General features: G+C 40.0%; 1 protein-coding gene across 1 annotated transcript; it reads left to right on the top strand.

The window, feature by feature from the left end:
- The first annotated feature begins 1,893 nt into the window (after window positions 1-1,893).
- Window positions 1,894-4,477, top strand: dtx3la (deltex E3 ubiquitin ligase 3L a). Its single transcript, XM_034108273.1, has 5 exons — window positions 1,894-2,023; window positions 2,862-2,944; window positions 3,040-3,191; window positions 3,732-3,943; window positions 4,033-4,477. Exons 2-5 carry the CDS (start codon window positions 2,863-2,865, stop codon window positions 4,100-4,102), a joined length of 516 nt encoding a protein of 171 aa, XP_033964164.1. The 5' UTR covers window positions 1,894-2,023; window position 2,862; the 3' UTR covers window positions 4,103-4,477.
- The last annotated feature ends 10,191 nt before the right edge of the window (window positions 4,478-14,668 follow it).

The raw sequence follows: 14,668 nt of genomic DNA, 5'->3' as shown, positions 1-14,668 counted from the left end.
CCAACAAAGGGTATATAACAAAGTATTGAGATGAACTTTTGTTATTATACTTATTTTCCACCATAATTTGCAAATAAATTCTTTAAAAATCAGACAATGTGATTTTCGGGATTTTCTTTTCTCATTCTGTCTCTCATAGTTGAGGTATACCTAGGATGAAAATTACAAGCCTCTCTCATCGTTTTAAGTGGGAGAACTTGCACAATTGGTGGCTGACTAAATACTTTTTTGCCCCACTGTAACTGGTACCTCTCTGCTCTACAGCCACGATCAGACTCCCCAAAACACTTGTGGCCAGGGTTTTATACATGTTAAGCCCCTCCCCATAGGACAATCCACTATTTATACCCCTAACCAATGTCATTCTAATCTACAAACACATTCACAATGCAAGACAAATTACCCAAACACAACAAATCAAAATAGGTCAACATATTATATCTTTCTGACCACAGAAGCCCCAAACAATAACATTTTTACACTCGCAAGAAAAGTGCCACCCGTGCCCATGCACTACATGGTATGCTCCAATTGAGCACAGGTGTTCCAACTGATTGAGCCTCTACTTAAGGCTGCTTCTTTCTGTCGCTCTGTTTGGCCTTCACAACCGTGAAGGAGAGGGTAAGCAGGTTACTTGTAAAAAGACTTCCAATAAATATGTTTTGAACAAACAATGACTTGGGTTTTATTTTATCAATGTCCAGGTAAGTTATTCATGTGTTTCCCTCAGTGTGCCTTTTACCATGCCAACTGTGATGAAGGCTTCTTCTTCACACCAGATGCGTTTATGTTTTAATCAATACAGCTACACCGGCTTTGTAAGATGTTTCCATTTGACTTGCCATGCAACTACATTGATTTGTAATAAGCAATTATAGCTATCAACGGATTCAAGCACACAGCAGTACTGAAACTGACTGGATTATTTAGCTTTTCGTAAAGTAACTAACCCTCAGAACAATGTCCGCCATACTACTAGAACTCCTTCATTTCTTCTTGGACCCTAACACTCTAGTGTCATAGGGTGTTGTTAGTTGTAAGATTTAAACGTTTTAAAATGTGCTCAAAGTTCAATAAAATACCAGAATGATTGGTGTCAGAATAGAAAAGCGCCATTACATTAATCTGGCAGTCACTTTGTACCAATGTGTCTCCCAACAAGTGCATTCAAACAAGGAATGTCATCAGGGGTGAGAGCTGAACCATTGGCTCCACAAGAAAAAACTATGAGATGTTAATAATTGTATTGTAAAAGGGTTTTGCTTTCCTTTTGCGAGAATTAGGGTTGGGGTTAGGGTTGGTTACCACAGAGCGATCAATAGTCCAGAGGCAGAGGAGAACAACGGTCTTCACAAAATGTAGGTTTGTGCCAAACTTTCCGCTGAAACCAAAACTAATGGAGCCGCTGGTCTGCTTTCCTTTGGAATCTCATCAGCCAAAAAGTCAGGCTATTGTTATGCTAATGTCCCTGAATGCCTTTCATTTCCTCGTTGAAATTATAAAATGACTGTCGTATTTTGTAATATAATTTTGTCAGTCAATTAGCTCTTAAAAAAGACGATGCAATATCAAATCTTTGTGTACGTGTACTGTTGGTGTGATATTCTTGTTTTTATGTTCACATGCCTCTTACTTGCAACTCCTGCATACTTACTACTCTACTCTCTTGACACACACACACACACACACACACACACACACACACACACACACACACACACACACACACACACACACACACACACACACACACACACACACACACACACACACACACACACACACACACACACACACACACACATTCCCTGTCAAAGCTGCTACACCAGTTGAACGGATCACTCAGCAGTATCTACCCACAACACCTGACACGCCCCTCTCTGTCTCCCTCTTCCTGCCTCTGTCTCTCGGTTTCTTTCTCCTGGGAATCATGAATGGGAAAGACATCTGAGCTACGGGACTGCACAGAAGAGAGACAGAAGTAAAGCAGGAAACTGTGTTGAGGAGAAGAGCACTTCAACAGGTATGGATTACAGTACAACTTTCACTGTAATAATTGTGTATGTTTCCTTGCCTGTGCCGAACCTGTGTGTTGGGTACATGGGACACGCATAATGTTTGGCAGATTTATAAAAACACGATTTCAGCAAAACTTCGGATATCGTTTTCAGTTACATGATTTCATGATACTTGTATCCATAACATGTTCAACACACAGTCACATTATTAAGTAAAAGACTCATGTCAACAGTGAGTCAGACCATCAGATTTGTTTGTGTCATCAAACATCTTAATGGCAGTGTAATGTCAGAGAAGTGTCTGTTGACAAACTTGATTTCTGCCCTTGTGCTCCAGTTTTGCTTGGAAAGAAAAGGCAACAGAGTGAATACCTTCACTTCAGGTGTTTCAGCAGGCAGAAGATAGGTCTGAATTCTTTGTCACTGTAAATTACAAGTGGTGCAACATGCAAGTTATACGGTTCAGTAAAAGATTCATGAATTATCTAGCTAAATGATTGATGTTAGGGACATTAATCTAAAAATAGTAAACATTTACTTTAGGTTTCACATAGGACACAACCAGTTGTCTCCTGGGTACAAATCCAGTGGTTTTTTTAAACCCACCCAACCGCCTTTTTTACATGACCTTGGTAAGGACAAGACTTACTTATGATACATCAAAACGTTATTGACGATGCAGTTTTGTTATAAGGGAACGTCATGTTTTTATAGAAAATGGCCTACACCTGCATGGTACAGATGAACTCAAATAGAAACAAATAAAAGGTCTTAAAACTAGATGAAACATATGAAATGTTATTTTTAATCGGTGATGTTAATCTCTGTGTGTTTGTCTCCCAGAATGGGCTCTAACCAGAGCAGCGAAAAACTCTACTGCAACCGCTTCCTGGATGGAAATGGTCCTCCATCACTGGAACAACAAGGTCCTTCCCACACACATGCAAACCAATTCTCTGATTCTGTCTAGCTTTAACTTCTTCTGGATGATTTGACTGAACCTGGCCTCCCGTCTTTGCAGCTAATGCAGAGGTGAACGGGATCTACAAAGTCCTGAGTGGCACGCAGCCACCGGGCCAGATGACCTGGGTGATCCTCCACAGAGACCTGCCAGGGCACCCCATTGACAACACCCTGCAGATCAACTACATATTCCCCGGTGGAATACAGACAGTAAGCTTATAGGCTGCTTCAACCAACTTTCAACCATCAACTGTATACACTTTCTAAGGATTTGTTATGCTCCAGGTTTGTTTATTCCCCTGAAATATGTGGAGGTCTTGATGAGGCTTGCATTATTTCACAACACAAATCTTAGCATCTGGTTAGGTAACATATTTTTGAATGATAGATGATGTTGTTAAACTGTCTATGACAAGTATTTAAAAGCATCATTCTCCATTAATGAATTAATACCTTGAAATAAACAAACAGGATCAGTAACCTGTCTTAAAACCAGTCTTGAAAGACTTGACACAGTAATGTATAGCATAATTAGATTTGAATAAAGACAGTGAACTAGCTCAGAACAGGTTTTAAAGGAAGCATTCTTTCAATGGAAGAAGTTGATGATCTGGTTGGTCTGGTTATCAGCGCGACGGGAAAATGGAATCTGACAAGGAAGCAACACATATAGTTAAACTGAGGGCGAAGAAAACAATGCAAGTACATGTTATTTGAGAAGCCACTGAAACCTCACTTCTCTTCCTCCAGGACAAACACCCTCACCCGGGCCAGCCTTACGCCGGGCTGCGGCTCTGTGCGTACCTGCCAGACAGCCGCGACGGCCGGAGGGTCCTCAAGCTGCTGGACAAGGCCTTCAACACGGAGCTGCTGTTCTCTGTGGTCACCAATAATGAGGGGCAGGACGTCGTCACCACTGCTTCCATCCCCTTGAAAACACAAGCAGAAGGAGGAATCAAAGTGTAAGAGTAAAATGTGCAACCGCCGTCTTTACAAGTTGGTTTATACAACGCACTATAGTTATTCACTCTGTGTTATTTGTGTTTTCCAGTGATGGCTACCCAGATCCTGACTACCTGAAGAATGTGAGAAAGATACTGAAGGATAAAGGCATTGAATAATCCTCAGCACACACTGTGAGGGTATCTCTAAATGAACCTGTGATAAAAATAACTAGGAAATGTACTTTTAAAAAAAGATCAACCATGGTTGTCATGTATTGTGTTCTGTCTGTGTAGATTAATGCCTATACTTTTTATAAATATTATTATTAATGTATTAAATCCAACTTTTGATGGTGTCTAATGACATATCATTATATGAAGGGATTATTTTATTGTATCATTACAAAGCATACTTGTAAACCTCAGAATATGGAGTCGTATTGTATTTGTTCTACGGGTCATATTCCTGATGAGGGTGAAATACAAACTCCACCAGTTGTTGTATAAGATTTCACCATCTATGACAGATGTTTCACGTCACTGATGCGTTGAAAGTATAATGTGCTATTAAATGATTATTTAACTAATACTTGTCAGTTGCGATCTTGTCTTTTTACATTTCTGTCTAACAGATATACATTTAGAACATTTTTGTGTTTATCTGTTCATATTTAACTGTGCTCAGCCACTATCTAGTTCCAGGCTCTGTTGGCCGAACTGCTGACTTCCTTCTAGCTTTACAGACAAATAGCTGAAATACTTCCTTAATGTTATTGGAACTATTCAAAGTCTGTTGAGTTCCTTCGGGAGGCTTGTGTTGCTTAGAAAAAGACTGATTCACAATTTTACGACACCTCCTTTTCAAACGATGTTGCATAGGAAAAACACTTAATGGGCCATTGTTACATCAGGAAGTTGCAGCCACTATTCCAAAATCACTTTCGGAAGAAAATATTGCATCGTGTTTAACCCTGAGATTTCCACTGTAGAGAGTTTTCCAAATTATTTCATTACATTTTTTGAAATACCGTTCTTTGTTAATCTGGTATCTTTACCACAAAGGAAACAGCTTCACAATAAAATGGATTCCACTGCACAACAGTTAAAGTATGGCGGCGGGAATGACTCTGCTATTTATTGGTTCTATTTTTCTCTTTTACCTTTATACCCCACCTAAAGCCTTACTGCTCCCTTATTGGTCCATATTGCCAAGTGTGAACTTTCCCGGTTTAATGCAGGCCTGATGTTCTCTTCAAACTGAATTACAGCCAGGTCCTAGCACTCACAATAAAGAATAATCTCATTTGGGAGGCCTCTGTCATCCCGGAGCCTCTTAAACCACTTTCTCCTGGACACACACACACACACACACACACACACACACACACACACACACACACACACACACACACACACACACACACACACACACACACACACACACACACACACACACACACACACACACACACTCATCTGTCCACCACTGGCAGGTCACACAGTCTGTCAAATCTGTCAAAACACACACATCGGGGACACAGAAGGAGGTAGTATTGTTTGTAGCTCGAGGGGCAGCTACCCAATCCCAGTCTATTGAACTGAGGGAAGAGGAAGCTCAAATCTTTTTTTGCTACATCAGGATTGTTTAGTTGTGCAAAAACGATAATCCTTTCCTTTAAATATTCCCTTTAAGTCAGCGTTTAAAATAAATACCAAGTGCATGGGGTTTGTGAAGTTCAAACGAAGCAACACTACAAAGATATGTTATGTATCGCCACTCTCCTTCCTCCTCTGTCACCACTGTCCTTCTGCTAGTGGTGATGAATGGTTCACAGCAGTGTTTCATTAAGCTCTTTAATTTGGCCCACTATTAGAGACCCTCCCTTTTTGGAAGACAAAGCCGATTGTGTGGCTGGTAATTACAAGACTGGACGATGGTGGCTGTTTAAGATGGATGTAATCTAGATATCTAGCTTTTGTTCCCAAAGAAAGCCAACATAACATTTAGCAATCAGATAGAACGATGGATCGATAGCATGTGACTTTGTTGACTCCAGTCACTCATTTCCAGACCCTAACCCTAACCCAAATTTAACCTAAAAAATTCAAAGACCAAGACCACGTATTTTATATCTAAAATCTTTGGGATAAGATAGCAAGCAAAGCTATTTCAAAGGCTGTGGACCTTTAGAGGGGCAATTTTTCAAAAGAGTCACCATAATGCTGACTTTACATTTATCTTCTCACCCTTTATCCTTCAATAAGCAGCTCTTTCCAACTCGCTCATCACAATGCTATCAGAGCCCAGGCCACAGACACTCACCTTCCCCTGTGCTCTCACTTTATCCCTTCACGAAGACTCAACAATGACCTGTGTAGACACATTGTACAGTGAGGTTAACTCCAGCCATGCTAAGTGAAACGGTGTGTATGTGTGTGTGTGTGTGTGTGTGTGTGTGTGTGTGTGTGTGTGTGTGTGTGTGTGTGTGTGTGTGTGTGTGTTGGCCCTTGCAGAGGCTTCCAGATCTTCCGTTATGTGATAATATCTTCACCCCGCTTTCCATTTCTGCTCAAGAATTCTCCCCACTGAAGATGGAGAAGTGTGATAGCATATACACGAGAATGTCTTAATGTCTGCACTCTCCGCCGACTTGCTCGCTATTCAGAGAGAATAGAAGGACTTCTTTGAATGCTGATTCCCTCTGGACACATTTATTCATCCCGGGTGAAGGAGCTGCATTCGGTCTTTGTGGAGTTAAGGGAGGGAGGTGGAGGCCTTTGACTGTCAGAAGAAAAAAAAATCATGAATCTTAATGTGGTTAAGAGTGAGTGAATGTCAGATGGATAAGCCTGGGAGAACCTGTTAAAATCGAGATGGATAGTTGGGGTTACAAAAACTGGAAATCTTGCCAAGTATATTTGTGTAATATCTAGTCAGATTGTCTTTCCATTTGATATAAGACATAATAACTTCAGAGGTAACACTGCAGTGAGATATCGGGTCTTGTTTTAGACAATGCATCATCTTAAGTCTTATTTTGAGTTGTATCTCAGATGAAACACATATTTTCTACATTTTTATTGGAAAATCATCAACCACCAGAAATCAGAAAACTGTTGAGCATTCGCGGCTTATATTGTAACACAACATTTCCTGATTCTGGTCAAATATAGTTCAAAATGAGTTCTCCCAGCTAATTAAGATCTGATTTATCTAAATATCCCGCCTTATTTCAAGAAATCTTACCGAGCGAATTTGCACTTGTTCTATTGGCAGATTTTTGTACTTATTTCAAGTGAAAACAGCTTGTTTTCATTATTGCTTAACTTGTTTTTGGACCAGCATTTTTTCCAGTGTAGTTCAATCAACCGATGGGATTCAGTTAGATTGACAACTGTATGAAAGCATTGATGAATTGTTCTGGAAGTCTAAACTTGTGTTGTTTGACAGCCCAAACCCACAGGACTTTTATCTTGGAGGTTACAGTTCGTGGCTGTAGAGTTTTGTTCTGCTTTGCCTCTAACACTGTAACCACCTGAGGATGGTCCTCCACCTCGGCCCTGAACCTGCACCTCTGGGTCAGTGTGTGTGTCTGGATCTCGGTGTAGATGGATGGGTGGTCATGCTCTGCCTCTAAACAGCACTCCTCCGCCCTCCCATCCAGTGATTAATGGTCTTTTAGTTGACAAATCACCCCTGAGAAGCGGGGAAGCTAGACAGACAATGGTTGCCAGACAATCAATGCCACAAGGTTTCTCTTTCCCCCCTTTGAGCCAGAGCTGTGTTTTTTTTGCACTTTCATTCATTTTCATTCTAGGTATCTGTGTCTAACTTTACTTTCAGTGAACATAAAGTAGTTCTTAATGCGTTCATTTACCCATCAGGGGTTGTTTTAGAAGAAAACATGTTTTAAGGTCAAACATTATGAGAGTTTCAACATACAAATCATGTGACAGCAATGAAAGCCAAGAGTTCCTTATTCTCTGTCATATATTTTGCTTTGTCCTTGTTTGAATAAGGACAATTGAAGCCATTATGAGGGTCTAACAAAAGACCTGCTGAACACGTTTGGCAGTACTTGCTGATTCTAACATGCAACACTATAACCTTTGATAGAACTACAACTTCAACTACATCATTTGTATTTTGCCAATAACGCTATTAGTATATTACATTTCACACATCACACACACACAAACGCACACTATCCACAAAGGTCAAATCCTGGAGAAGATTGGTTCCTCCATATTGAATAATAAATGCGACCATCCTCTCTGTGAGGGTGTTTTTCAGGTTAAACAAACAGGGCGAGCTGATTAATCAGAGACTAACAATACCAGCAATGGCCAACATGAGGTCATTCTCAACAGAGGGGGGTCTGGGGAGAGTCATTTCACGAGGGGGGTGCCGGTATTGGGACCCAGATAGCTCTAGGGCAGGCTCTAGTCATAATGCATCAGTCTCATGGGGATAAACCGGACGTTAGATATTACATTCAGTTTTGAAGGTGAGTTGTTGAATTGACAGTGTGCAATCAAGCTTCTTAGACTTTTCGACTCTGAGACGTCAACCCAAAGTCTTCAGGCATCGAAATGTTGAAAGACGTTAGGTGGATGACCTGCTCAATTATACTCGACTAAAGAAACCCAAAAGAAGGATCCAGGATGTGAACTCTGGTGTCCGGGGAGGTCACACATGGATAACGTGGCACTCAAAGATTATTTCCTGCACTCACTTTATAAGGAAAGTATTTCACCTCACCACCTTGAAGATATTTACCTTTTCTCTTCTGGAGCGGCAGTGAGAAAATAAAGTAAAGATGGAAACATTTGGAGGGTTATATTCTGTAGCCTTTCTTTAAGATGATATAGGTAGGACATTTGTCCACGGTTCCTCGTTGCTCTCTTTTCTACTTCCCTTTGCTTTCATTTGGTCTCTTCCACCCATTTGCTACTCTTTTCACCTCCTTTCTCTCATAGCTTCTGTCTATCTGCACATTCTGGTCTCTAGGCTCCAATAAATGTCACCCAGCATCATTCACCCTGACCGGCGGCCAATTCCGAATCCAGACGCCTCAGATATGGCCTATGGTAAGAGGCAATCCATCCTACCTAGACCCTCACTGTTTCCATCATGGTCTCTCTATCCACCGTCCTCCATGATACTCACCTTTTTCTTCTTCTCAGTGTCTCTCCCTTACAGTAGCTAATCACCACATCATTCTTTCATTTTCCCCTTTCTAAGTGTCAGTTCTATATAGCTTGCATTTAAAGCAGTGGTGTCCCGTTTCTAAGCACTTTTGTCTGGGGGGTTTACTCTGAGTAGGAGTAAAGGTAATATTTCTAGCATGTGTGAGAGACTTAATGAATGAATCACTGGGAAATGTGGAAGAGTTTCTCCTGGGGCTTTGAGGGTGATGGTTTACGGAAAGAGTGAAGATGCCTTTGGCTTTTAAATTGCCTTTCATACATCACCATCTATCATCAGGTTGGTTGATGCTGTCCACTGTTTGCGGCGATAAACGCAAGTATACGGAAAGACTAAATGTCTTATGTTAGCGGCTCCTTGAGGCTGCAATGTTTATTACATTCAACAAATGATGATAGACAAAATAAAAGAGACAAATGGTGCTTTTGCAGGTGATTTAAACCGTTTGCCATGGAAGACCAAAAGTTGAAGTCGGCTGTACAAAGAACCTGCACACTCTCCCCTCTCGATGGCACATGGTTCGATACACCCACCACAGATTGTTTTGGATTTTAAGTTGTTGGATTGTGGCAGGGTTTCTGTTAAGTGCATACCTCTTGCGACTCGAATACCATGGCTAGATATTTGACCAAGTAGTCCCACAGAAATGGCAGGACTCACGTTCATCCACGTAACCCATTGGCCTCACAGATGTTGTGCAAGGTGCGAAGACTCACATTACATTTTTTGTATCCAATAAATAGTCTCAAAATATTGTAAGGATTTTTGATATGCCAAGCAAGTTTCTGTTCACATTATTCCCAATCTGTTAGCGGTGCTTTCAATGTGTAATGCCAGTTGAGGGAAATAAATTGTATTAAGTTAATAGTGAAGATTTTAAAATACTTGAAGTAGGTTCTATAAAAAAAAAGCAAAAAAATAAACACTCCCTAATAAAAGACAAATATTGCCCTGATGTATTTATACTCAAGGCTCAAATAGCAATTTGCTTGGATGACCAAATACATATAAAGACCTTTGAGTCCAATGGGAGAATCACAGCGGTGGTCACCTCCCCAGAGGAAGTGCAATGTTTCCGTCAGATGTTTAGTCGACAAGCAGACTTTGTTAGATGTTGGCAGTCTATAGGCAATATGTCTGAGCCCCTTGTGGCATTGCAATATTTACCAATTGAAATGGTTTATCACCTACAGGGAACAGCAATGGTAATTCACAAAATGCTGTATGTATAAGGGCATGTGTACCTCATCCAGCAATTTACATTAACTTGTGGTGACGGAGTGAGTCGCCTTGTATCAAATCAGAGGAGTCATTTATTATGTTTGCTTGAAAATGAAAGCTTTAATTTAAAAAAAGCAAAAAGTCAGTTAGAATTAAATCTGCATCACATGAAGCTATGAGAAAGAAAATGATTGTTTTATTGCAAAGCAGTACACAGTGGATCGTTTACATTAACAAGGCTGACATTATCCTTATGCACATCAACAGGTATTATCCAGTCTATGGTATTATCCGAATAATAGAATTCAAAATAATAAAAGAATCCAAACGCAGTCAAAAAGGCCAAATCAGCAGCTAATTTAATGCCATGCTGTATAGTTAAAAAACGAAATGGGTTTACTGGAATGCAAGTATATAGAGAACCGCAGTGACGCGTCCTAAAACCCGGAAGTAAACTTCTTCCGGTTCCTTAATCAATGCAATTTCTCCATAGGATTTTGGAAAATAGCTAGAAATAAGATCTGTGGTTGAAACACATTTAAGAGACGGATCACGTTTTTCAGTCGGATAATCCCCACATGTCTATCCTACTTTTATAATTTTCAAATCATAAATCTAGTCGCCAGAAGCAAAATGCTAACGTTATGCTATAAAGCAGGGGTGTCAAACTCAAGGCCCGAGGGCCACATTCGGCCCGCGACTTCATTTTATGTGGCCCCACAAGAGCTTGCAAAGAATATAATATGTTTATTATACGGTTACATGCTACAGAAGCATGTTGCCCATAAACTACATGTCCCACAATGCATCTCAAATATGACTTTTTTCTCAGAATTTGCCTTTTTTTCTTCAAAATATGCATTTTTTCATAGAATTCCTTTTTCTCAGAATTAGATTTTTATTTCAAAATGTCACTTCTATTTATTTTTTCTCCATAATTTGGCTTTTCTTTTTAAATCATTTTGGGACATACGCACTGAAAAGACTTGCAATTATTAGCCCTCGACTTCTGCTTTCAGACGTAGTTAATTATGAAGTTATTACCCTATCCGATGATAATCCAATGCAGAGGCAATAATGTAATATAATACATTATTTTATATATATGATATATTTATATATGTATTTTTACATAGTCTTAAAGTTACAACCGGCCCTTTGAGTGCAACCATAATGCTGATGTGGCCCGCGATGAAATTGAGTTTGACACTCCTGCTATAAAGGAACTACAGCGGGGTCGCTGCTTCAACGTCACGCCAACTTAAGATCCATATTCAAACATACAGATTTTAAATGGTTTAAGTTGAAGTGTTTGTTTGAACACTTTGCAGGAGGCAGGGACTTGCTTTCAAGCCAAACAGGGCAAACAAATTTAGCGGGAGTGTTTACGTGTTCGGTGTAATGACGTACAACGACAACTTCTGTAGTCCTATTCAGCCACTTGGGAACAACCATCGTTTTTCAGACACGTCAACTCTTCAGAAATCACCAGGGGTCACTGCTGGGGTCACTGCTGATGTATTTAATGTCGTAGAACAAAACGTGATCTGTCTCTCTCAATGTGTCTCAACCACAGACCTTATTTTGAACTATTTTCCAAAATCCTATGGAGAACTTGCTTTTTATCGAAGGAACCGGACGTGGTAAAAATGTTAACTTACTTCCGGGTTTTAGGACGCGTCACTGCGGTTCTCTATTCATACAATAAAAAACAGTTTTTCTGAACAGTGAAAGTGGGAACAATATTAACATTGTATCTATGTGATGACATGCAAGCATCAACATAATGCATGTTAATGTACAGTAAACGTTCAAATTCAAATGTAAGAGCTGATCATTGCATCCTTTGTCAGCGCATCATTCGGACTGAAGCCCCCTCCTGAGCTCACACTCACCTTCTGTCGGCTCCCCCTTTTCTCCGGCTGTCATCCCGCTGACAGGGGCCGGCCATGTTGGATGAGCACAGAATCCAGCTGTGACAACCATTTATGTTTGATTAATGGGCGAGCTGTAGCCCAGTGTGGGTGACTAGAGGTCAAAGGGAAATCAAAAACTATGTAAATCACAGCAATTTGTCCGTGACCATGAGCCGTCTATTTCCTGATGGATGTACTGAGGTTCGGATTTCAAGTTTGATGTAAGTCTGAAGATTTTGTGTGCAATATTTAGCTTTTTTTGGGGTCTTTATAAGTGTATATTTTGTACCCTGCAGATTCAGTAGCTAGCTAGACATTTGTAGTATATCAGTTTTTATAAAATCTGTATATGGTTAAAACTGTTTTTAAACACTATGATTTTAAATGCACATTTCTTTGCATTTTACATTGTAGCTCTTTGTAATGAGGTTGCAGTTATTGTTGGACCCCACATTTTGTTTTTGACAGCGATAGTTCTGCTCTAGTGTAAATTATACCTAGTCAGCATATACCATTTAAGTATTTAATTTGTAAGAAATCTGTGTATAGCAATTTTCTTGTTGAAAGGGACAACCACATTGAACATATTATCAGGGTTAAACTCTTAAAGTTAATGCATGGGATTGCACACACACACACACACACACACACACACACACACACACACACACACACACACACACACACACACACACACACACACACACACACACACACACACACACACACACACACACACACACACACACACACACGCACACACGCACACACACACACACACACACACACACACACACACACACACACACACACACACACACCGTCTGATTACATTGGTTTCGGCCACCCCTCCCTCCACTGATTTCCACACCCTAGACATTGTTGTTCGAAGCCCCGCCTCAAATCCAACCCTCTTTGATGTGAAAGGGTATTAGAATAATTTGTCATTGTTCTGCTGGGCGGCTCAGGCAGGGGGGGGGCAGGGGGTGTGAGGAGGCAATCAGACAGGAGGAAGGTCTATGGGAAGAGAACAAGTCAAGGCTTTTGATTCATTGCTTTGTCTGGACAACACAGATTAATATTTGAATGTAATTATTACTTCCCTGGCTATTACTGACCATACTAAATTAAATCATCTGTGTAAGGGAGCGATTGAGTAAAACACGGATATTTCATCAAAGCTTCAGCAGAACTGGAGGAGGTGGTATCACTTACTTGCCAAATGAAAGAATGATTGGATATGTGGAGCGGGTTGGGATAAGGAGGTACGGAGCATCCTAATGAGGACAAATGTCATTATCCTGAGCAGGTGCTCGGCCCGTGATTCATTTGGCCACTCTGCTGTCCTTTGGGGAACATCAAACGAGGCATAAAGTAATGGCACCGGGAGATTGTTTTGTGTGATTGAATTGGATTTGATACCATCACTTCAATCACTTTCTAAACTTGAAAACAAATCAAAACGATTAGAAAGTGTGATGAAAATGAAATATGTTGCAATTGTTGAAAACATGTACATATTTACCCAGGGGGCAAAACCCACTTTTTTAGGAAATCAGACATGGAATGTTGTAAAAGGTTGTCCACCAGAAATGATATCTAGGATCTTCAAGGATCACAACCTGGGTGGGCAACCCGGTCAACTAGCTACTGGAAAGCTACAGTGAGGGTCCAAACAATGCAACCCCTATATGAAAACAAGTCAAATATTCTGTCTCGATCAGATGCCATCATTCTCTTTCTGATTGAATATCTCTGTGACAGTTCATAGTAAAGACAAACTGAGCCAACCTATTGAAAGAGCAGAAAATAAGCTTTCAGGTGATGCCTTGGTTAAGCCTGTTCTCAATAAGGCCACTAGATGGCGCTGTGCCTTTTTTGTCTCTCCAAAGCGAAATCCATTTCAAGCAATGCACTTGTGGTCCTCTGGATTGTTTGCTGTGTTCAAAATGGGTAAATATACTTAAAAGATTATTTCTATATAACATATTGAAGGGTTTACATTAATATACACAAGGTTTGCTGCCGATGCTAAGTTGAATTGATTCAATGTTTACAGATTTTTCAGTTTACAGTCTGGAAAGCTAAAGGCAGCAAAATTCAAAATGGCCGCCACTTTCTTTGCAAAACCCTTTAATTGAAGGTTTTATGTGTTTTATAAGCCAGGGCAAACTGAGTTAAACTTATCTGGAAGTTGACATTAAGTTCAACTTAATGTTAAATCAATACCCTTTTATTATTTGTGCAAATTAATGTATCCTATTTTGTAATAGGTAATTGTTGAGATCTTCATAGTATCAAGTGAATACTTAAAACGAAAGTTAATTATAAATCAAATATGATCAATCATATTCTTGTATAAACCCATAATGAAAATGCTTCTTGATGGTTTTTGAA

The sequence above is a fragment of the Pseudochaenichthys georgianus genome, chromosome 20 (assembly GCF_902827115.2).
Source record: "Pseudochaenichthys georgianus chromosome 20, fPseGeo1.2, whole genome shotgun sequence".
NCBI lineage: Eukaryota > Metazoa > Chordata > Actinopteri > Perciformes > Channichthyidae > Pseudochaenichthys > Pseudochaenichthys georgianus.
The sequence above is the reverse complement of the archived record's forward strand: the minus strand, read 5'-3'. Positions and strand labels throughout refer to the sequence as shown.

Coding starts and splice junctions, on each gene's coding strand:
- dtx3la (XM_034108273.1), top strand. CDS start 2,863: ATGGGCTCTAACCAGAGCAGCGAAAAACTCTACTGCAACCGCTTCCTG. Junction 3,192..3,731: donor TCCCCGGTGGAATACAGACA/GTAAGCTTATAG, acceptor CTCTTCCTCCAG/GACAAACACCCTCACCCGGG. Junction 3,944..4,032: donor GCAGAAGGAGGAATCAAAGT/GTAAGAGTAAAA, acceptor TGTGTTTTCCAG/TGATGGCTACCCAGATCCTG.